At 39.5% G+C, this 25,656-nt stretch overlaps 1 protein-coding gene across 1 annotated transcript in view; it reads right to left on the minus strand.

Annotated features, from left to right (window-relative positions):
• The window catches only part of GYS2 (glycogen synthase 2), a 49,556-nt gene extending 24,217 nt beyond the window's left edge, over window positions 1-25,339 (minus strand). The window contains exons 1-4 of the mRNA XM_013947289.2: window positions 25,219-25,339; window positions 14,875-15,056; window positions 11,899-12,090; window positions 10,883-11,068 (exon numbers count right to left, since the gene is read on the minus strand). Of these exons, the coding sequence (XP_013802743.2) occupies window positions 10,883-11,068; window positions 11,899-12,090; window positions 14,875-15,056; window positions 25,219-25,339 (681 nt within the window). The remainder of the gene's footprint in view (window positions 1-10,882; window positions 11,069-11,898; window positions 12,091-14,874; window positions 15,057-25,218) is intronic.
• Between the last annotated feature and the right edge of the window lie 317 nt (window positions 25,340-25,656).

Consider the following 25,656-nt stretch of genomic DNA (forward strand, 5'->3'; position numbering starts at 1 on the left):
CTGAGTTGAATGAAAAAAAAAAGCAAGTGAGCAAAACTCATGTCTGGACCACTCCAAGTTTTAACTACAAAGTCAGATGCAAAGGATTCATCTTTTCCCCATCTCCAGTTTCTACAGCTCCCTACTTAAATTCCCTACTATGGTTGCAATTATAAAGGACATTCTTTATAATCCATCCCAATTAGTGTCATAATGTTATTACGCATTGCTAATATTGGCTTGCAGCTAGAAGTGGCAGCATTTCACTCATGTATGCTGAGATTCATGTAAATAACTGTGTGTTAGACTTGTATTTGCAAAATTCTTCTAGGACTGGGAATAAAGAGACCGTTTAGGAAATAAAAGCTATCCTTTCTGTCCCTGTTGCACAGACTTGCGGGCACACAAAGAAATGAGTGAAACAAAAACTCATAACAGCTGTCCAGTGGGAACATTATCCTGACAGGAGGGAAATGCACAATGCCTATGAAGCCCATGCCTAAAGGTTCAAATGTTGACCACTGATGTCCACTACAAATCCACTACAATGCAGTCTAAAAAAGAATAATGATAATCAGGTGTCAATGATTACAATTAAATGGCAATTCTTAGTCTTACATGATCTTTCACTTCTGGGAATATCAAGGTTACCCTCCCAAGGTCAACAGCATGGGCACCAAGTAGACCGTGTGAGTTATGTAGAGAATTACAATAACTCTCCCTTAACTAGATTTTTCATGATTCTAGCATGCCTAAGACTGACACAGAATACATGTGCCTCAGTAGGACAGGCAAATACACACTTTGTGCTTTGATACTCTAAGTAAGCATTTAGATAGATTTGTGAAGATTTGTGAAGAGATCAAATATTAAAAATAACTTCCATGATCTGAGTTTCATCTCCAGTGCAATTCTGATGACAGAACTGCCATTATCATTATTGTAATGAGCTCTGTCATTATCACCACCTAATGCTAGGTGCACAGGACGATTTTGACTGCATTTGACTCCTTACCTTTACGGGCCATAATGGATTTAACCATTATTATAAATGGAGAAGACAGCACTAGCTATACTTAGGACTGTTTGATCTTCGTCATGGCTAGTCCTTGCTTTCAGTACTTTAGAACTGAGTCAAAAGTAAAGGTATTTATTTATATTACAGCTTTTCATGCTAAGCACATGTTTAAGATTGGTATAAAACATGTTTTGAGAAATTTCACCAAATGTGAATGACTTCAGAGAACAAGATTTAAGAAAATCATTTTTTATTTTTCTATGTAGATAGGTATAAATAAAGATGTAGCTATTGACATTTTACAACTGTTTTGCTGAAAAAACTTCAGTGCTTTTAGCCACAGAGCACTCTAATTTTGCAGTGGTGCTACGTAGCTGGTAGGAAAGGGACTTCCACTACATCTGTTGAAAATACCATCCTAATGTGATCAAAAAAGTAGCCTTGAAAAATCTCAGCTGAAAAGTTCCAGAGAAATGATGAAGTTCATTATCTGCATTCTCTGAAGAGTCTGCTAACAGTGAAGTAAGACTTGCTCTGTAATAACTCTTCCAGTCTAGACATACGGTGTTAAACAATAAAATTAAAAACATGGAAACTCTTTCCTGCGTTCTCAGAACTGCAATTATTGCCATGTACGCGTAACTCAAATATAGATGAAACGAGCAAAGGAGAGAGCACAAACTGAAACAAGGTGCAAACCTGGGAGGAGGAGCTTGGCAGGGGAGGCTTGCAGAGACAAGCACAAGAGGAAGAGGCCAACAAACAGGATGGCTACTTCCCATTGCTATCTGTTATTTCATTAATTCCAGTGGTGGAGGACTGTGTTGTAGACTAAGGTGCCTGACCCAATGTGACCTCTTCTGATATTGGTGATCATATGTCAGAATTTCTAAGCTTGTCAATGTGATTTTTAGGAAGCTAGGAAATATACTTTACGACATAACATGCTATACTGTTTTGCAATTGTATCATCATATATCACATTTTCCACAATCCCCATGAGCATTTTAGTGCATGAAATACGGCCATGTCACAAAAGAAGATCTTTCCTCCAGAACATACACCTCACTTGTTGCAGAAGTTGAATGGTAGGAAAAGCACAAGGTAGGAGGGTAGAGGGAAGAGAAAACTAAAGCTGAATTAATTTGACTCCTGAGAGTGCCACAGGGCTCCAGCATGATGGTTGGCTTACCCTAGCCCAAAACTCTGAGGTTTTAAAGTACTAGATACTGTCAACTCCACTAAAAGCCATTAAAAGCTCCCCTAAAAAATGTGGACAATGTAGTTACCTCCCCTCATATGGGTGTGGTAAACTGTAATTAATGTTTCTGGAGCATTGAGATACCCCTATGATTGCCGCAGTAAAATGGCTCTTAAGAAAATAAGAGATTTGGTATTCAGAGCAGAAATCTTAATTTCATGCAGTAAATAAGGTAGGAGGCTGCACTCTGAACAGTAAAATCCAAAATCATTATGATTGTTCAACCATTCTGTATACCGAAGATGTGAAATGGGGCAGTTCCTTACAGCATGCTGGGCAAACACACAAATAGGATGAATTACCACTGAGCAGTCAAAACTACGCAATAATTTTTTCAAATGTGTTTTTTATATTCAAAATACTGGGGAAAAAAAACAAACTAATAGGTGGCCAAACTTTGAAAGATATTTTTTCTCCATCAAGAATGGATTTTTTACAAAACTAAGTTTGGGATATGTTGGCTACCTGTAGATAAACACTCCCTCAAACGCTTCTGGGAGAAAGGTTTGTAAAAGGTTTATCCAAAGTACTGTGGCTTATTTCTTGCTACCTTTTATTTCTTCGAGTGCATGAAAACAACTAATATTTGCTCATACTCTCTTTCCCCATTGCTATTCAATTCTTCATCTTCTGGAAGTTGGAAAGATTTTATTATGGAGATGCTGGTATGACTTTTGGCCCATTTTTCAAAGGTACACAAATCTATTAGCAAGTAGAAACTGATGTCACATAGTTCTCACATTTCATCCATTCTCCTTCTCCTGCAGTTTCAGTCACCAATTAATATAGCAAGATCTTGTCCTTTGATCTCACTTATAAGGTGGGGCAAGGAATTGCATTGTGTATCTCTAAGAGGGCTAGATGAGTGACTTCAGAAAATAATAGTCTTAGAGAAGTTGAATGGAACTTAACTGATGAGACTGTACAACAATGCAGAAGACAAATTTATGCCACACAAGGAGTAGTGCGCAGACAGCTGAGCTTACTGTGACAGCATGAGCTCTAGAACTATAGAGGCAACATGGGGCATGGTTCTGTACTGAACTTATAAGCTAACACACTGAAACAAAGGAGAACACCAGTGCAGTTAGTCTTCTTTTCAACCGCAAACCAATGTTTCTGCTCAGCAATATGTTCTGCTGTCTGGATGCACCAGCTTGTCAGCCCAGGCTCAGGCATCTGTAAACTGTACTCCACAGCTTTCATGTTCAGAGACAGCAAAGTAAAATATCTCTGAAGTGCCTCATGCTTATTTTTGTTTGTTTTCTGTATATCGGCAAATAGGAACACTAGCAAAGCCACAAACAAAAGTTATATTGAAAGAAAAACAGATCTAAGTTGGATTCTGTGTTTTTTCCCTCTGTAGCTTTTAAGGGCCAACCTCTTCAATATCCATTTCACTGTACATGTGTAAATATTCCATTGCTCTTAGTGAGGGTTCCCTCCCATTCTGACTTTTAGTAACTGAGCAGACTAAATACAGATAATGGCAAGGATTAGAGGGGAAAATGCTTCCCCTATAAAGCCACGCTAATTTCACAGCAAAACAGGAAGAGGTTCCACAGACATAATATTTTTGACAAAAACTTCTGTTTGGTGTAATGCAATCCTGAGAAAAAGACTGAACTAATTTCTCTCCTTTCTATGGATCCATGTGATGAACATACCACTTCATTCATGACTTAACAGTTGGCATGTTAGGTAACAGTTGGCACAGTAGGTAATCACTGAAACTCCAAGAATGACATTCCAGTTAAGAGAGTTAATGCAATCCTTGAATGTAAAAAGAAGAGAGGGCCAAGCAGTTATGGGGAAGTGGTATTATGTTTCTCTTGGAAACAGTGAAACAATAACTGAGATAATAAATTCAGTTCAGACTTTCACATTTCAAACTGAAAAGACAAACTGCAAAGGGTTTAGAAATGCACAAGAAGAATGATTTGAGTGCAGAAAAGGATGAAAAAATGCACTAGTTACGTAAAAACTTGCCTGAGAGACAGGTAACTTATTTGTCTACATACAACTTCCAGATTCTGACACAGGACTATGCTTTCATAGAGCCAAAAAAGTATGAGGAAAGCCAATGGAAGGTAAACCAAGACAAATTCAGATTGGAAATAAATTACATAGCTTTGATAACGAACAACTTTGTGACAACTTTGCATAGGTAATGTAGACTCCCTTCATCACTTGAACCTTGCTGCAAGAGTGGATGACATTTTTAAAATTAGTTGTTATCTCATGGTTTAGGTTTGATGAAGAATTTGTTAGCTGAGGATTTTAGGCAAAGAGTGAAATGATATTTTCTGGTCTTCAAAATCCATGACCTACTGAAGTTCATAAAATGATTCTACAGTGGAGGCAGGAACAGTCAGGAGTAGGTCCGAAATTCAAATTTCTTATCTATTGAGAGGTGAAACAAAGATCTTCACTTCGAGCGTAATCACATTGAGCTCCTATTGTCTGAAGCATTTAAGAATTCCTCCTCCTTTCAAAATCCAGCTTACATCAGATTTAACTCCCACCAATTGTTATCTTGTGCAATTAGAACTTTAATTCTTGTGCCAAATCTTGTGCTTTGGCTCATGTGCCAAATAAGAATGAATTTTACACTTCCTGACTTAAGTCAGATTTCCATTAGCTGTTCTACTAATAAAGCAGATCAACTTTGCATAACAGTGAGCTCAGTGACAGTGCTGTACTAAAAGGAATAAGAGCTTGCGCTCCTAATTGCCAGCATAAAACTCCTGACTGTTCATTTCATCTGTGATTTTAGTGCTTTTCCTGTTAGATCTCTTAATGCAGAATTATCCACTATTTTGCAAACTATATCTTCAGTTCTACTTGTGTGATCTGAATGTAAAAAGCTGCTAGGTCTGAATAGAAATGTTACACACTGGCAGGGCATCCTTATATAAGATAAAAAGCTACGAAGAATGAGACTAAACTTTTTTTTTCTTCTCCTTAGAGCACTTTTTACTTTATAACTCGATGTGATTCTTTTAATAAGAAACATCAGAGACCGAAACCCCCAAACTTCTCCACTTTACCTGACCAGTGCTCCTGGAACCATTTTCAGATGATCACTTCTAAGACAAAATTTCAGGTTAGACCATTTGCCCAAAAAACTATTCCTGATGTAGTCACCTACTCACCCAGGAATTAACCTGGAGCTAGTGTCTCTCAGTCAATTTATGAAAGGTATTGGTCTATTTGAAACCCTAGGAGGGTGAAATAAGACCAGTAAAACAAAAAGCCAACCCCAATAAACAGATGGGACCACTATGAAAGATTAACATTCTTGATCCTCGGTCCGAAAAGACTCTGAGAAGTCAGTTGCTGCTGAAGAGAAAAAGGCTCCAAAGAGTCAGAACTTATCCACAGAACTTCCTACCTCCTAGATTAGCTATTTTGGTTCAGTTTTCCTAGCAACAAACAAAACTTTAGTTTTGTGAAGTGAAAGCTACACTGGACTGGGAGACACTGGGAAAGAGTGCATTGCTAGTTGGACTATTTAGACCTGCAAAACTTCTTAAGCATAGTTAAACTTATGATAATATCTCTGCTGGGAATTAAGCTCAGAACATGCCCTGCTTATTACTGAAATCAGAAAATGTTGACTTTGTAAGAATTCAAGCCAGTAACCTATAGGCAGCGTTAGCAGTCCCTGACTCAGCCTTTACCCAGAGTTCTTCAGATGCTTAAAAGTAAATAGAAATATCAAACACTAGTAGTTACAGTTCAAGTCACTTTCTGTTTTGTTCTTTTTGCTTTCCCTGCCTTCCTCCGTCCAGCATCAGTGTGATTTAAATGTGAATCAAGTAAACAAATAAAATGTACACAGAGAAGCTGTTACATGGTTGTTACCTCAGGGATCCTTAGGTCAGACAGCCTATCTGTTGCTGTTACATGCTGCTGAGGACACAGCAGTGTTACTCCTGGTATACACTGTGCTCCTGTGTACGCTGTTAAGGGTTTATCCCTCATTTTTGCAGCGGAGCAGGAGCAGCTGAGCTCCCCCCAGTCCAGTGGAGTTAAGTAAGTCTGTAAGCATATAAGAACTGTATATTCTCATATGGTAATACTGTATGAGAACCAGAATCCTGTCTCTGATTGAGGCAAATAGCAGATGACTCAGGAAGAGGCCCAGAACCAGACAATGTTATTGTGTTACATCCCTAGTGTATTCTCCTAGCTTCCAGCAATCTACAGCTCCAATTTACCAAGCTGAAGAGGTTTTCAGTCCCCCATTTATTCTGGCCATTGGGGAGTACACTTCTGAGACACATGACAGCATTGAGGCTACACAGCCTCCTCTCTCCTTCCCACCACTTAGATCTGGTCACTATCCACAACATCAGTTCCATAATGTTGGTGCTACTCATATATGAACTGATTGTTAAATCCCCTCTCGTGCTCCCAAATCCTGAAAATGGCTTGCTACAACTCACAGACTGACAACAGTTCATGAAATAGAGAGTCATCTCTTCAGTTCTGGTGGCCTACAGTTTAAGCCTCTAAGAGGTTTCAGGAGTCTGTAATGAATCATGCCTCACAGTGTAACCCTTCATCACCCTTCAATAATTAGTTCTTAATTTTTCCCCAAAGGACTAGGATAGACTGAATGGCGAGTTTTTGTGGATCCAGCATTTGAGGGCTAACAGAACACCACATGGAGCTCTCCCTTCCAGTTCTATCATCTGGTGGGGAATGGTGACTTGAGCTCTTCTTTGTTCACAGGTGTGCTCAATAAAATGTCAGTCAGCCTGCACTGCACAGCCCTTTGCATGATCCTTGATGCTGATATTCATTCCAAAGAGCATGGCACTTGGGCCAAAGTCATCCCTGGTCTAAAGCTACTGACTTCAATGGCTTAGAGAATACATTTGATATTTGTGTCAGTTGGCACATACTGATATTTGTTAGTAAGGTGAATCAAAGTGGTATTTTCCACAGTGGAATTCAGATACAAGCTCTTACTTTTCTCAGGAAGTGAGAGCTTCTCACTGCTTCTCAGGAAAGAAACAAAAAAATCTCTGTAATCCTTCATATTTTTGAAAGAGCCTTTTCAATGCAGCTTGTATCTTCTGGTCCTGCTTATTGACAGGAGTGGTGTAAAACTGAGGTGAGAGGGTGCTGCAGTGTGTGTGCGCATGTGTGTGTACAGAGAGGGCAGGGCAATAGACAGTGGAGGACAAATGGAGAATGTTTTACATTATCAGAGCCAACAGAAGAGAGTGGCGTAAGGAAGAAGAACGTACTGCTCACACACAGCACCTGGGACACTATGAAAAGACAGAGAGAAAGGACTGTGAAGGACTTCAACATTGCAGAAAAGCACTTGGTCTCAGAGACCTGAGCAAAGCTCTCTCTAGCAGGCATTCAAACACAGCTTTCTTTGGACTGTGTTGGGGACTAGAAAAGGGGGACTAGAAAAGGGAACATGAGGTTTCCTCTCTTCTCTGTAGAAGCTGTGTATGCCTGTCTGTCTCCAGGCACTACTAGACCATTCACTTTCCTCTTGCACTACAATCATTTTCCTGTGATCTCTGGCACAGCATATACCAGAGTTGCATCTTTCCCACACATCTCAGCTGCTGCACGTAAAACTGGTGGAAGATATGTACTAACCATGAAATTCTAATCAGAAGTGAGAGCTTAAATTCATTTATTATCATGCTCTAAAGGAAAGTTATGCAATTGTCCTGAAACAGGAAAACTAGCTATTATGCTTAAACATTAGGAAGACCTGGAGAATCTTTATCACTGGAATTATCACTTGTTTGACCTTAGTAGTTTACTACTAGAAGACAGCAACAAGAATATCCTCTGAAGTCTTGCCTATCTGTATCATTTAATGACTGTACTCTAGATCAACCCCTTATGTTTCTCAACTGGCTTTTGGGCCAGGCTGACCTTTTTACAGCCAAAGGAGCCTTCATTAAGACAGCTGATCTCTTAGTAAATGTTAACTTTGTCAGGAAGAGATTTATTACCTTGCAAGCATGTGAAACAGTAGTGTAACAGCTTGGCATCATTTCCTGTATTAGTACCTTTAAATGGCAATCTTTACACAGAAGGCATAAAGGATTACAGTGTAGAAATCTATAAGTCTCCTCCCTTAAATTATATTCACAGCATTATAATAATACTTTAAACAGATACATATGTTTCATTCAATGTATTCTTAGAATAAAAGTTGAATATATATTTCTATATTTATCACGTAGGTGATAGTTACCGAAGAGATTCCTAAAGCTTTGCTGTGGGATGGACAATACTTTATCAAATAAAATTGGCCATGTCATGTGCGAGTAGCACAAACAATATGAATACTGTGACTAGCATATAAATACAGTGAAATCTGTAAGTCTGTTCAGATGAAGATCATGACTTTCTTTTGAGTACACGGGCAAGGGTGAGGACCCCAGGTTATCATGCAGTAAAAAAAACATTGCTTTTGAGAAAGGCAGACTATTTTGGCCAGCCTATTTATAGCTCACCAAATTAACCAGAATACAAAACAAAACAAAAAAACTTAGAATTTCCATTACAAAAGTAAGGAAAATCTCTGACATAGTATTTTTAACACCAGTCTGTAAAACTATTGGCATTCTCTATTTTTTACTCTAATTACTTATTTTAAAATGCATGTTTTTAATTACGGCTTCTTTATTTACAATTTATGTGCAAGACTGCAAAGATCAATTAATAAAGTTACTGCTGAAAATTCCCCACTTTCTCAAGCATTAATGTTGAAACTGCATGTTCTTTCATTTTAGTTCTCTCCAGAGAAGAAAATAATTTAATGCAACTTAAAACTAGGTTTCACATATGCAGATTGGGTGAATATGAGGGGGTAGGAATGTCTAGACTACTGAAACTTGGGTCTGACAGCATCACTGGGTTATTCATGCTGCCTCATTAATGCATCTAGTTAAGATATCTATTTTAGGATACTAGTTTTCCTAGGTGATGTAAGGAGACAGATCTTTCAGATGGTAATTGGAAGATCCTTGCATTACACTGACTCTGGAAGAGCCAGTGTAACTTGGTTGATGATACAGGGAGCTGAGGAGGCACCTATGTTAGCTACCTCAGATTGGGTAGAGAGAATTCCCTCTAAACTACCATGCTGCAGCCCTGTGTGCATATCAGTAAATGAGTAGAGCCAGTCCTTTATCCTTAGCATGTTCAGTAGATTCAGTAGTTGCCTTTAGTAAAGAAAAAAAAGAAAAGAAAAAAGTAGGAAGGCGAATGACTGTTTCCTTGGACTATGAGGGAACAGTAATCTATTCTGTGCTTCTGAATGAGGACAGTAGCACACTACTGCATGGGCCTTGCCTTTGGAAGACACACAAGCTTGACACACTATGGAACAAACATCAAACACATTGCCAGCTGAGTCATCTTCGTTGACTTTAGTGAAGGAATTGCATTGAGATAGTGAATGGGGCAGTTGTTTTAACCTTTTAGCTACCTCTACCCTCAATAAATTCTGGAATGCAAAAAACTCTTGAACTCAGTCCAACCTTTTAGCTACCTCTACCCTCAATAAATGCTGGAATGCAAAAATCTCTTGAACTCACTCCATCTATAACCACATTAGAAAATCCAAGATCATGCAGTGTACCTCTGCTGAGAGCAGTACTAAAGACATTTGGGTTCTTGAAATGTTGGTTTGTGCTATGATTTGAGGGCAAAGAGACTAGCAAAAACCAAAACTACTAGACAGTTTACAAAAATTCCAAGAAGCAGATGTGGGTATTTTAATCTCGGAAAATACCTCCTATGTTTCTCATTAACAAATGAGGTCTAGTCTGAAAAGCTTGAAAACAGAGGGACTTCTTATGACTTACAAAGATTTAAGAGGTAGGTTGGGGAAAAAACAACCCTTTAATAGAATCCTAGGGTAATTTTAGCAAGGGAAGGGCTACTGTCTATTTTTTCCTACAGTCTTTCACTAAGAAAGAGTACTGTGAGGCTGCACCTGAAGTGTCAGACGATGACTACAGCTGAATGGCTTTTACATACTCTGCTTACTCATTCTGCTATAGTAAGTCACAAACAGTAGCATCCATTGCTCTGAGTTAATTATCTTTTCTGAACATGAAAGGAAGATTTGCAAAGGCACTAGACTTGCGGTGATGACTGGGCACGTAACTACTCTCCCCTTGCTTTTGAAATCTCTCATACCATTGAAAAGAAGGTGAAGAATCTCAGCTGGCAAACCCTGTAGTGCTGCATCATTATTCTGTAAGTTAGTGGATTGGACTAAACCACTGACTTGACTAGAAGCTGAATGAGTTGCAGTTCTTTGCCATGTAAAATCTGGTAACTCAAAGTTCACTGAAGGTAGTGTAAACACTCTTGACTCCACTGAGTTTAGAATCAGTCACAGAGACAAAGGCACTCAGACCTAGAAACCTCATGGCCTGAGGTGTCAGTAAATGGTTAATACCATTTCCTGTGCTCTGGAACTGACAAGCTACCACTGCAGTGGGACAATCACAAATGATGACACAAGACAGAACATACAATATGTGGTGTAGCACAGTAAACAGAAAAAGGTGCCAGGGGTTGATTAGCTGAAAGCAGAGGGAATGAGAAAAAAAATCTCTTACCTGGTCAAGATTGTTGTAGAAATCTATACTGGCTGCACATAGATATCTTCCAAGAAGAGTGGCATGAGTAGTGAAAATTGTGGCAACAGGAAGTTTCTGAGATCGAGAGAGGATTAAACCCACTCCTGCTTGCCATTCATGAAAGTGGGCAATTATGTTGGGCTTGTCATCAAACTGACAGGAAAGCTGAAAATAATTAGAAGGAAAACAGATGAAACGCACATAATCCTGCTCATCACCCCAGTCTCAGAAACTTCTTTCATGCCTTCTTCTGTAGGCTTTCTTTCTTTCATATGACTAAGTAGAACAGCGTTTTAACTGGCCATGTGTCTTAACTCCAACCAGCCCTAATCCTTAGCCCAAGGAGAAGCACAGGCTGCATTAGTGCCTCAGAACAGCATCCTTTCTAGTGTGCTGGAGAGCTCTGGTAAGCACAGACGTTCCTCATTTTTTCAATCTGCTTTTCTGCTGTTGAAAATGTCATTTGGCTAAGAAAATCATAGGCCCCTCTAATGGACTGATGATTCTCCAGATTAACAAAGTTTTCTCCCCTCAAGTAGGCTGTGGTAGAGTAATATGTGAAGTCACAATGCTGTCATCATTTTCTGCTGTCTGTCTATATTCCCTGTGCAAGGTAATATCTAACAGCTAAAATACACAATGCTCACTGGCTTCAGGGACAGTTTGTGAGTGTGACTCCCTGACTAGACAGGACAGAAAAAGGTAGTTTGAGATCCTACCTGTAAGAGAATGCAGTGTCAAATAAGGGAGTTAAGAAGTGACAGTAAAGACGCATCACATTGCGCACAGAGCACCTCATAGAAACATATTGTTAACCAACCGCTTAAGATCTCAGTTATAAATACAAATTTGATCTAGAATAAGTAGCAACTTTCTTAAAGTCATAGGTTTCAAGCTGTATGGAGAATAGCAGCCACATCCCAAAGCTGATGTGCAGTGCAAAGCCAGTGCTGTCAAAACTGAGGTTTTAAAACCTCTGAATTTGAAAACTGTACCTCTTTTAAAAACCAGGCTGTTAGTGATCCAAAAATCACAGCATCGTTGGCTTCTCGGTCATGAAAAGGGATCCCTATGTTGCTAACATCCCAAAATTCGCCTTTCCATCTGTCCAGATTCCAGGCTGCTGATCCTATATCAAACAATAAGACATATGGGGTGCCTTCTATCAGCCATCTTCCAAAAAATACCTATGGAAAAGAGGCAAGGATATTACCAGAAAATGTTACAAAGTGAACATTGAGGACAATTTCTGCCACTACTTTCATCCATCAAGTCTTCCAAATTTACTTAAATATTTACATTTTTTATATTATATACATAAGGGTTATATAACTATTTGGAAATATATGAACAGTCCCATATACCCAGGATTTGTGGTTTGCTTGCAAAATAAATGGAGTAATAATGGACCAAAGGTTGGGGGTAAAAGGAAGCTACAATCTTTAAGAACATTTTTTAAGACTTTTATCCTATATTTTCATTGCAATGTTAAATTTTTTATGGAAAAAGTTTAGGAAGACTATACTTGGTTGAAGACTTATCTTATGTTCTTATTGAGATATCTATGCTATTTTTGTTCTTATTTCAAAATTATTATTATTTTCTCTCAAAACAGATTTGTCACCAGTTCTTTGCCATTTATGTGAGATTACCAGTGATGGCTATTGTAGGACAGAAGCTTGGGATCTGTACCTATCACCACATTTCCTTATCCTGCCCATGCAGCATAGTTGATGTCCTTTGGCAGAGTGGGAGGATCAATCGGGATGAGTAATAATACCTAAAACCGCATCAGCCTACAAAATACAGCTGTCCTACTTTAACTGCATCAGTGCCATTAAACACCTCTAAGAGTATTTAGAACTACACTGATAAAATAGTGCTGCTTAGCAATATTTACACCTGCCCAAGCACAGTAGACTGAACTGTCATAGACAACACAACTGGGCCAGCACTACAGATTGTACCAGTCTGTACAGTCAAATTATTTCACATTAATTCCACTAAACAAAATGGCTATAGCAGCAGAGGCTGGTCAACCAGGGAGAATGAGGTACTATAGGGAGGCCAGTGCATTTATGCTTTTTACCTCATAGGAATGAATCTTTTATGCCACTATTCAGTCTCTTTTCATTCACCTACCCCTTGGTTCTCAAGAGTTCAACCCAGCACTGACACTAGAACAAGCTGGATAGAGGTTAGGTCTTGAAAACAATGAGAAAAAGACTATTAGATCTGTTCACACAAAGAATAAAGGGTGTAAATATGGAGTTAGATTGTGGCCAAGGACTACACCTGACCTGAGGAGTTTGGAAGCATTCCTAGGACTCCTGGAGAGATCCATTGTGACACATGATTAAAATCCAGACATAAATGTTAATCGGATCCAAGCACAGCTTCTAGAAACTAGAGCGTCATTATTACAGATCAAAACTATTCTTGATGTACCTGGAACAGATTTGCTGCTATAAATGAGTACACCAGCAGCACTATGTGCATGTGAGGCTGGCAGGATTGGCTGGTTAAACTGAAGGTATTGCTGGAACAACATAAAGTATATATAGAATTGCAATTCATCTGCTCCACAAGTCTTTAGATATTTTCCAAACAAAGGAGTGTTCTATAGCTTGCAGAGACAGGTCTCTGTAAGCAGCAGAAGCAACATAAAAACCTTGATCAATCACTTATGAAAATCTAAGCAGAAATAAGAAAGGGCAGTTAGATTAGACTTTTTAGTTTGAACTTCAGCCTGAACAATGCTAAGAATCACATAATGTTATTGTCCCAATAGACACTTTCCCAAGCTGTTGCACATGTATACCTGGCAATACACTTCTAAATAATACACAATAGGGCATTACCTCCCAGGAACTGCCATTGCAAAGGGTGATAAACATCACCAGTGCCACAGCTGCTGGCAGTGTGAGAAGTTTATTAATTCCTACATTAAAGTGTGTCATTCCCCTCAGCAATTCAGTCCTGTAAGAATGCTTCATGGCTGTTACCTCTCGATGCTTTTCACGTCTGTTCTGAACACCTGCAGACAACTTTTTCTCCTTCCAGCTAACGTACCTGAAGACTCAATGTTGAACCAGAGTTAAGGTGAGTTCTACATTTCTGACAATGATTTTCAAGAAAGGAGGTCATATTTGGCTTTATCATCTTTCACCACTTTTCAGGTAATCAGTTGTCCTCAAGGCTATAACTGTTTGCAATTTAGCAGCTTGTCTATCCACACCACAGATTCTATTCCCTGCAGCAGATCACCTTTATGGGAAGAAGCATTTTTATGCCCTTCTTTTCCCTAGTTTGTGGTTGGAGAAACCAAGTCATAGACAGGCTATGAGGTCACACACATCGACTGAGATCACACAGAAAACATTTGGTTAAAAACTGTGTCGGAAACACAGATTAACTCACTCCCTGTGCAACACCTTAACCTCTCTTCCTAGGGAATGGACAACTAGTTGTTTTGATCTGGAGAAGCAGATTCTTTGTCAGCTAAATACTTTTTTTTAACGTCCACTTGTGATTTGTCCCTTTCTGGCTTTCAACTCAGTATAGTGCTACATGAGAAAAACTGTGATACAGTGAAATGCTTTTCTCTGTCCAAGTTTATTCAACAGCACAAGAATGCCAAATGTAATATATGAGTTCAGTCAAAGTAAGGTCATGTTATGTCTACTAAAATCTCACTGTATTTAGAGACTAGAGAAATAAGTCGTTAATCCAATTAAGTAGACTTGTAGACAAATGACTGTTAAAACCTGTAATTGGATAAACTGGTTCTTCCTCAAAAATAACCTTTAATGAATTGACTTTGCTGCTCTAACAGTGGATTCTGAGCCTTTCCCATTGTGACTTTGACCAGGACTGCTGTGTCAAGTGAAACAGCAAGAGCATTAACAAAAACTGTAATCTCCTCAGAGTCAGCTTAGTTGCTTTAGGAAGCAGTAGCACATCTAATTTACCTGACACCCTTGGCCTTTTATGGTGTCCATCGCCTTCTTAAGTGCGGGGTTTGGAGACTCACAGGCTTCCACCTGAGTCTTCACGTTGTGCTCAAAATAGGGGCCAATCAGGAAATAGTTTTCACCCCATTCGTCTGCTGTAATTTTGGCTTTTGTCTGGATCACAGTGTAAATGCCTCCCACTGCAAAAGAAGATCATAAAGAACAAAAGGTAAAAAGGGGCATAGGCCACAAAGCTCTGGAAGAGGCTCCAACCTACCTGTGAATCACAAATGCCTCTAAGTTAAAACACTTCACAAATTCAGATTTTAGAGTGAAACCTAGACTCTGTCAAATAAATAGAAGTTCAGCCTTTCACATGGGACCAGGGCTAAACCTCTCTATTTAGGAGTATGTACTGATGGCAGACCATGCGTGATCCTTATATAATAATTTCCTAATGCTTTGTTTACTCCTGAATGACTACATATGGATGCCCTAAACTTCTCTAATTTCAGATGGACACTTTCCAGCTTTAACTGTTACTCTTATATGTGATTCTTTTATTTCTCCTAGGTGTTTGAAATCATGCCACTAATATGGATCCAATATACACTTTTATTCCTATGTTGTCCCCTTTCTGGATCTTGAAATCCAGATTGGGGGGATTCAAAGCCTGAGGTTCATGCTTTCACTTTCCCTTGCCTAATCTTGGTTCTACTGCACCCCAAGTGCAGCCTCCTGCTTTTTTACTCTAGCAGTCATCATTTCCAAACATATTCTTTGTGATGTGGAAATATGTGTGGTTAGAACTCAGGTTGTGCTTCCAGCTTATTTTACACAAACCACTGAGAGAGGTTGAGGCACTGATGAATTCCATTGACTATTGACCATGAAAATGGATTTAAAGCAATATTCTTAAAGCAAAAGGTGTCATGTTCCACCACCAGTCAAAAGAGTTGCTAAAGCTTGAATGAATTTAGCCTACACTGCCAATATAAGTGCCTGCAACACCTTTCACCAAAACATTGCCCATTTTAAAAATAAATGCAATATTAAAATGTAGAAGAGAACAAGACAGCAACATCCCGTAATGAGTAAATGCAGACGTGTCTAGTCTTCTACACGGTATGCAAGGTTCACTTAGCCTCACCTTCACTTCACCTCACACTTTTCCACAGCAAGCCTTGTAATTCATGCACTGGCCAGGCAGCCTTACAACCTCCCTTTTTGTCACAGGACCCATGGTGCCAGACAGTGGGCACTTCACCATGAGAGATTCAGAAGAACAACACAGAATGCTTGGACCCAGCAAGTAGAAGAGAAGAGACAATCAGAGGCTAGGTAGCTGCTGTACATGAGAGGCACATTTGGGACAGCTCCAGTGATTTTAAAGCAGGGTAAAGATAGATAAAGCTCAAGGAGTACAAGCAAACAACACATTCATACAAGATGGCAGAAGTTTGCAGACCTGTAAATAATAGAAACAGAATTAGTGCAACAGCCACTCAAAATTTCATCCTCCACTGAATCTGGAAATGTTTTGTATTACTCCAAGCAGGATGACTGTATTATGCCTTTCAGCAATGACATCAACTTATATAAGGAGTCAGCCCTTCATGTTGCCAGTGATTGACAGTAGGCACTCCAGGCTTACTTTTTAAAAGGTACTCAAGTATCCAGAGGTGCAACTGAAGATGGTGAGAATCTTCAGATGTTACTTGATTCACCTTAAAAATCTGCCCCTCTTTACAGTAGAGCATCTGAAGTTGCTCAGCACTTTGGAAATTAGTTCCTAGACTAAGTAAACTGTATCACCTGACAACTGTAGCAAGCCCCTTCCCAAGCTTGATATCTCACAGCCCTGAGGAACTGAACAGCCAGAATCACATTTTTTATTTGTGTCCCTAGAAGAGGCATGTGTGCCTCATATTAATTCAATTAATGAAGACCCTATGACGGTCTGTACTGCATAATGCAATGTTGTGCAGACCAGCTCTTAATATGCTGGCCTAAGTACTAGAGCAGTATGTTTCCAATAGCAGGAAACATTTGTTGGGGCAATCTACTCAGGGAGAAAGGGTATCTTCTCTACATGACATTACAGACATACACTAAGTGCAGAGCCCATTTTATTTCATAAGTTTGTCTGCACATTAAGCATGAGCACCTAAAGTCCTTTTCATTCAAAATATCCCATTCAGAACACTTGAAGGAACCCTAGCCCTACTAATTTTATGTCAAGGTGTCTCAGGATGCTAGGTATTTTACAAAGAAAAAAAATGCAGTTCTAATCTACCAGCTTGCTAAGTAGAATTATTACAAAAAATTATTACACTACATAATAACTGACCTAGGAAGACCAGAATCTTATAGGTGAATGTTCCTAAATCAACCTCACAGTTCAGGAATTTCACACCATGGAACTGCAGAAGGAAACCTATGCATTGGACCATTCTTGCTTCTACTCTTCGTTTGGACCCCAAAGCTAAGAAAATAACCTATAGTCATCATTCTCTACCACAGGTGCGCTCTGGACAGGGATCTGGAGAAATCTTAGGTGAGTGACACTATATTTTCCCTCCTGGTTTCTCAGCCCACAAGCTGAGATGGACTAACTGAATAGCTTGAGTACTGACAAACATAATTTAATGATACAAGACAAGTCAAAATATTCTTAATGTAATGTAGTTACAAAGATACGAATGCTATTTGTTCTAATGGTGTGGTAAATATGTTACATGAGCATAAGGCACTTTAATCGTATATGGATAAATAAGGGGATTGGTAGAACTCTTAATCATGAAACTAGTTGGTATAAGTTGGCAGAAATACTGGGCTTATAATAAGGCAAGATTTTTGTGCAAAGCAGCCTGATGGCTTGGAAAAAAGAGAATGTATGTAATTGTAAGGTGAAAGCTACTTGGTAACATGATAAAGCCATGTATGACAAGAATACTGGGGACAGTTAGTGGTGCAGAGTGCTTTCCCCACCCTCCTGTACACTGCAAGGAGTTCAATGTTGGAATCATCAAGGTAGCCGAGTATCCACAAATATTAAAACACTGATGAGAAAGCTGCAGTTCAGGAGCTGAATACAGCCTGGAACTTCTCTTTGTATAGCCTGCAGCTGAGTGTTTCTTTTCCCAAGGTTTTGCTTAGTATCACTGTGTGTCCTAAAGTGGGCCCTGCCAAAGATGTATGTAGGCCTATTCAGCCCTCAGGTAGAAAAAGTTTTTCCCTTTGTTAGGGAAAACGGATGAAGACTGCAGCAAGGAGAGCCAAAAGTGCCTTTGAAAAAAAATGATCTGTCTTCTCGGAGCATGTGATAGGGGACACCAATCCGAATCACTGAATTCCTCCTGCTAAGTCACAGTATTTGACTGAATGCATTCCTGCCATAGCAGCTGATGACAATGGTTTTGCTTGCTACATAGCTCAAGATAGATGCCACTGTAAGTTGTCCACAAGCGCATCACAGAAGTATTTATTTATCATCATATCCAGGTGTACACATAGTATTTCTAAGATGATAAAACAAGCCTGGACCATGTCAGCACATGAAAGCCTAGGACAGGCAGGGAAGGGTCACAGAATTCTGAGGAGAACAGTGGAGAGTAACGCTCTACCATTATAATGTTTCACAGCAAGGTAAAAAAGCACTTCAGGGCACTGATTTGCCAGAAATGTCATGAAAAGTACCTAAAAGGATAAAAACAAAAGTGTAGGTTTTGCAGACTGTGAAGACTCTTCAAAAAACAGCTGCAATAAAAGGTCTGGGTTACCTGGTTCCCCAAACTTCCTTTTATCTTCTTTGTTACTATGGAAATATGACTCACAGCGCATGTCTCTGCATGCGCTTTAATAACAGGAAGTGGGCAAATGAAACTGTGTGTATGTGGCAGCTGTTGGACATACCTTAAAAAAGACATTGAGAGAAGAACAGAGCAATATCTAGAATGATGTATTGACTTTGGAAATTACATTTTCCCAAAATAAATTCAAGGAACATATTATATACCGTGAAGAGATAGCTTATATTTGCTCATGTCATTGGAAGTTCCTCTCAAGGCTCCTCAGTTACTTTGAATTCACTGGAAATACTTGTGCGTGTAAGCAGTGCATTGCACATCCTACCCAGTAACAGAGTTAAGGCTCACAGTCAATATGTAAACCCTGACAGAATTCTTAAATTACTTCCAACAATTTGGTTAACCTCCCTATTCTTCCCTTAATATGACACTTTAAGGAATTAGATAGCACACCTTCACAGACAACAGGGAAGTACCGAAATCCCATGATGCTGTAAGTTTCTGGATGCAGCCTCTGAGGTTTTATTATCAAAAACAGGTTTTAAAACAAACAATAAAAGATGAAATGAGGAATGGATGCAATTACCAATATCAGGAGAGATCGGATCCAGAGATTTGGGTTGGATAGGGAATTAGCAGTCAAATGTGGATGAAGGTCTAGTTAAGTGTTTTGACCTCCACCAAAATGTTTTACTCAAATATTTTAATTTTTGAAAAATTAAAAACATCCTTGAGAGAAAAATCTTACTATCATTTCTTTTTAAAATTTATTTTGAACTTCTCCAATCAGAATAAAGGAAATGAAGTTAAAAAGGAAATCAATAACAAATCTTTTTCCCCTATATGTCTTTTCCATTCCTCCTCTTCCTCTTTTTACAGGGAAAAATAAACTCTTATGGAAAAGGGAACTAAAATGTTTGCAAAATTAGGATTTTGTCCATTTTAAAAAGTTTGACTTAAAAAAAATAGAAGATGAAAATAACATATTTTCTGAGAATAATTCACAGAATTATTTTTAAAACTTTAAATATTTTAAATACACTTTACCTTTACTATGAATTTGCCTGAAAAATTATCTGTATACCTTCAGCTGTTTTCTTCTTCCTCCATTTCAAGTTCTGGTGCATTGTTACCATTGTATATTTTAAAAACAAACAGTACTTAAAAACTTTTAATATAGGCATCAGAACTACCTAAATAAATTAAAGGACTGTGAGTCAGGAACAGTCTCCCCATATCATATCGCTACTGAGGACAGCGTTAGGCAGAAGTGGACCTAGCTTTGTGCAAGATCTGATACTATAGAAGGAGACTTGTTCTTTCTGTCACAAGCTATTATATGGAAAGACACATTGCAAACACTTTTTGTCACCTGATGAGGAAGGGGCCATAGCTTCCAGGACTACACAGGAACTGTGTTACCAAAAAATGGCTTCTGGAAGTGGGACATTTTGAGCATGAAATGGCCAACGCTTCTCAGAGAGGCCAGAGATGTCCACCATTCATTTTATTTCCTTCCACCCCCACACCACTGCAGAGGGAGAAGGGGAAGCAGGAACAGACAGTGAAAGGGAAAGAGGGATGGGGAGAGAAGTTATGCAACTGAGAGAGAGAGAAGTGGAGACTACCACTGGTCAGTGCAGGAGCCCTTCCCCTCACACCTTCACTACAAAGAGAGGCAGAGGATCAGGGTGTTCCCAGAGCTCTCCAGCTCCTTTGCTAAGCACTGACCAGCCCACTCTGATGGCACTAAAGCTTTCCTCAGGGCCAAGGTTGCTGTGGAATCCAAGAGAGAAGTGGGATTCCAGGTTCTGGATTCAAAATAATTGCATTGCCACAATTACCAGTTACATCAGCTATCCTTTTACCCCTTCCCCTCAAACTACCCTACAGAGATATGATAAAATTGTGCTCAAACTCAATTTTTTCTAATATTTGGTTAGGCTTTTTTGGAGTGGGAGGTGTTGAAGGGTTTTTTTGTTTGTTTTTTTTTGGGGGGGTTGCCTCTTGAGATATCTGGGTACTGTTTTTAGAGTAAGTTGTCAAATGAAAAAATACATGACATCTTCAGAAAGCAGATGCTTTTCATGTATTTTTAACTGTATTTGTGGCCAGGACTCATCAGGAGATAGAAGTTCTTTAAATTCTGTGATATTCTGGCATTCCAAATATATCCTGAAGTAATACTGAAGCACTGAAATTTATGACAGATGTACATAATACAGAAGCTATTTTTGTTTGTATCCTCCCAGTACGCAAAATTTTGTTTGAGATTACTTTGACATTGACATACCACCAGACTCTAGTAATGCACAGGGCTTTGATGCTGTGCTTATGCTAAGTTTATGACAGCATATTCTCATTCCCCAAAATGTGGTAATTCAGCTGTGTCATGGGTTCACTCATTCACCTTCTCCCAAAGAATTTTCATCATGGAAGGGTGTTTTACATGGAGTAGATGAAACGCTGGTCCTAGTGACTGCAGTGCATGCAGGATTTCATTTCCAAGGGTCCAGATTTGCACCACAGAACCTGAATATGGAGCTCTGCCCAAAGGAGATCTGAACCAAGGTTTGCTTTACTAGACTCCTCATTCCAATAGGGATAGAGGAAAATCTTTAGGATTTATCTACCAGTGGCTCTTGAGCTAATCTATTTGCAGCTGAATTATGACACAAACTGGCCTTCAGCCCATCATTTTTAGGCGTTCTACTTTCTATGTAAAAGCTGTGTTGAGCAGAAGAAGATACTAATCTAAATATTAATGGAATGATTTTTAAGACATCTTTATAGAACAGAGATCAGATTTTCAAAGTTCTCAGCTCTTCCCATTAACGTATCAGTAAACCCACTACTTCAGAGCTAACTATTATTGCAGCTAGCAGAATTAGACTTCTACTGTCTCCTGTCCAGATTAAATACTTCAGTTTTCAGTGGGGAAACATTTAAAAGAGGTTGAAGGAGATGGAGCAAGGACAAAAGATCACTGTGGAAAATTTCCAGGAATGCTGCAGCAGTCTCCATGCTTCTGTAACGGCTTTTGGTTGCTCCCTCTTGACAATTTCCATCTGTGGGGCTTTGGACACTAGATCTAAATAGCTTATAGCCACTTGGTCTGTCCTCCTGTCCTTAAGGTTTTCACTAGTCTTCATATTATGGAAGAAAGAAAACCAATCCCCCTTTGCAACATGCACAGACATATGACTAGACCTGGCTTTACTGAAGCAGGCTGGCCAGAAGAGGAGAGGAAAGAAGGGTGAAAAAATATGAGCCTCCCCATGATTACCACCATGAGCTCCAGGTCATGTGGCAGGAGAGGCTACGCTGTAGCGCACTGGGGCTCTGGCCTGTCTGCTTTTTTCCTCCCTCTACCACAAAAACATGGCAGAGCCACTTCGCAGTACAGGACTTGTCCATCAGTGGAGAGTCAAATAAAGTAAGGAAAATCTTGCATCATAAACTACACTTCTCCCACTTCTTTGGCAGGGGAATTTCAGAGCAAGATGATTTCAGTGCTGTGCTCATGTTTTAGGTGGCAAGTTCCTGTTCACTTGATTCAGAGGGGAGGAGGGGGAAGAGTGACACTTGCAAATAAGCCTTTTTATTTCTCATTCTCTCCTTCAGCTACCTTGCCTTTGCTTGCTCCAGATAGAGGATGTGAGCAAAGGAGAAAGAAGAGTACCTGAGATGCCAATGCTCTCAAACACATATGTCAAAGTTTATCACATATCCCCTTAGAGAATACGAAAAGGAAGCATGAAGAAGTAGAATGCTCTGCTTATTTAGAGTTTGTGTTAAATGGTCCAGGCTTAGAAGAGAGAAAAAGACACCTTCACTGTGCTGGCTGCAAAGACAGAAATGATGGGACTCTGGAAATAATGGACACTTGTCGGATCACTGAGCACTGAATTCATACAGCTGACTCATCCTTCCCTAACAGCTTGCATCTCATGCCTCAATACCAACCAGCCTTATCTCCTGCTTGGGGAAATCCCAGTAAATGCACACTCCCCATGGGCAGCCTGGCACACGGACACCTTCTCATGCTGTGTAACCAGATGTGTTTCGGTTTGCAGGACTCCTTTATCATCCTCACACTCTGAAAGAGAATATACTTGAGAGGTTCAGAAAACAGTTCAGCAGAGGTACTTGCAAAGGGTAGCATTTACTGATGTGGGGATAGATGGCTGCATGTGAGCTCTGGCAGCATGTTCCTGACAGAGAAAAAGGCTTTTAGTCTTATTGTCATTGTCACAGAGAAATGAAAGAATCACTAAGAAGCAGCACTGGTCAAGAAGGAAATGAACCCATAGCCAAGCACCTGGCAATGTGCACAAAGTTACTATAAAGCCTTGAGCTCTCTCCTGTAGGCAGCAGCAGCTTTACACTGCTTGAGCAGTGTGAAGCAACTCCATGCTGAACTACTTTGACGCACCCTTGCGTTGTCAGAAAGAAGGAAAGAAACCTTCATGTAATTGATCAAAATTAGCCTCACAGGCAATAAACCCAGCTAATACTTATCTTTTCTCTTTATTAGCAATATATATAGCATCGTTAAAACTAAAACACTAAAACAAATAGCAATACTAAATCTATGTGGCGTCAGCCTACTAGTAAAATAAACAGTTCTTCCCTATGCTAAAGAAGGCAGGAAAAATACAGAGTAAGCTATTATTTCCTAAGCCTATATATCTTCTGTGATCACTCTCCCTGTATTTTGTAGCCACTCTCTCTCCTAAGAGACATAGTGCCCTAACATTTTCCAGGAACTGTTTATAAAAAGTTAGGTCACAAGGGAACAGTATCTCACCACGTGACTTAGACATTCAATTGCATGGAAGCTTTAGAAAAAAACTTTAGAATCAAGAGTTTCAGAAATATAAGCTGAAATATGCTTATTAAAATTTTTTTGCACAAGTGCTTCCAGTCAGGGTTGGTTAATGAAAAATTTCACAGAGATCCAATCCTAATGAAGAAATTGTTTGTTATGACTAGCTCAGTCAGCTCTGGTTGAATATATGGGTTCAGTAAGTGGTGTAATTAACAGCACCTTCTGTTTAAACTAATTGAACACATATTAATTCTCCCATAAAATGTGAGAAAAATAAATTTTAGCTGTGTCAGGCTGATCTGGTTTCAGTGAAGTCAACAAGAGCTATGGGTGATTCACTGTGTGTTTTGTACATACACAGAAAGACAGATTAATCTAGCTGTGTTTTACTTTTTCTTAAACATATCATGTGGTTTCTATAACCAGTGAGTCCAGATGACTGTTTGGACCAGTGAGACCAAAAAATATACCATGGAGTTCACTGAGATGCTAGCCAGAACACTGGGAATTAGCTATATTTCTGCTGCCATCTACTTGCAAGTGGCTTGCTTCTACAGTGTGCCTAATAAGCAAATGCGGCATGCTCCAAATACCAAGAGAAGTAAAATTAACTCAAAAAGGTTGACTGAAACTACTGAAAAATAAGCCCACAGAAGTTACTCCCTGCTACCTCTGTGTATTAATACTGCTCCCCACACTAATAACAGCAGAGTAAAATTCACTTGCAGTGCAGATTAAAAACCGGAAGCTATCACAGAATAGCAATTCCAGTTTCACCAAAAAGATAAGCCCTAACACTGTCTGTTTCTCACAACACATTTCCCCTTTAGGGTTAAAAGCTTACAGATTACAGATCCACTCTTCTAACTAATCTCTTTATGTATCTGCCAGGACAATGAGATATATGAGGTCAATCATTTACTCATATTAGCTCATTTTTGTGATAAAAATGGAGCCTGTTCCCCGTTAGTGAACTACGCCTAACTGAAAGGGGACAATTTTGTGAGTGAATTAGAAATGGAGGCAAAAAGATCTTTGCAAGACAAGCAGTGTACTATTTGCATGACAAGCTGCATGTAGTAAGCAGATTGCAAAACTGTACACATGCACAAAGCATGAAGTCCCTGTTTGGCACCACCTATGTTTGCAAAGACCAGACCAAAAGGGTTTCAGCTGGCACACAGACTGCAGGTCATTGACTTCTGTTTTTTATTCAGTGGCTTCAATGTAGCTATGTTTTACTTACACCTGTTTCTAATTTGGCCTCTTCTCTGCGCTGCTATAGAAAGCAGAGGGAGACTGATAAACTTCTCTCAATCGGACGTCTGTTTCACAGCTTATTTTTATGTGTTATGTTCCCAAGAGGGTTTGCATGGGAGGTAAAACACAAATATGTAAACAGCAACATCTGTATATCCGTACATGTGCACACCCCAGCTTAACACTTGGATGTTTGCCTAAACAGCCTAGCTCTGGTGGTGAAACATGTAAAGACACAGAGATCTGCTTTTATATATGCTCATTCCATATAAGCACATGCAGATACAGCCCATACACAGAATGCATGATCACCCATGGATGCCACATTCGCTTCTTCCAATACAATAAGTCTGCAGCCAGCCTTTCCCCAATCTACCCTTAATGCCTTTTGTGCCCAAGTCCTTCATGCCTCCCTCCACTCCCCTGAAAATAGCAATATTCACTCCTAAGTGTTGTACAAACCTTTGTTGGTGACTTCCCAAGAAACTTCAAAGAGCAACAAATCCTCCACTGGCAGGTCTTCATCCTCCCACTGAGGAAGACCATTAAGAGAGGTCATAGACAGTGATCTAGCCAGTGGCATTTTCTTCAGCCCTTTAAGGCTCACCACACAGACCACAACAGTTATGAAATGACCGATTACTGTGGGGGCTCTCTGCAGTTCTGGCTGGAGTAGTCTGTCGGTATGCTGGGCTCGGAGCAGAAAATTTACTCAGATAGCTGGGAGCTAATGGGTTTAAACTGTGACCACCAGCATTAAATTGGCTCAGTGAAATCCTCAGGGCTTGAGAAGTAACTGCTGGCAGAGGTAAGAATTTAAGACTGTTCTGAGCAAGGTCTTGAGTGCTTTGGGGCCAGGCCTGTTTTCTCCCTCAGAAGGAGGTAAAAATCAGTTTTGAG

This window comes from Apteryx mantelli, chromosome 1 (assembly GCF_036417845.1).
Source record: "Apteryx mantelli isolate bAptMan1 chromosome 1, bAptMan1.hap1, whole genome shotgun sequence".
Classification (NCBI taxonomy): Eukaryota; Metazoa; Chordata; class Aves; order Apterygiformes; family Apterygidae; genus Apteryx; species Apteryx mantelli.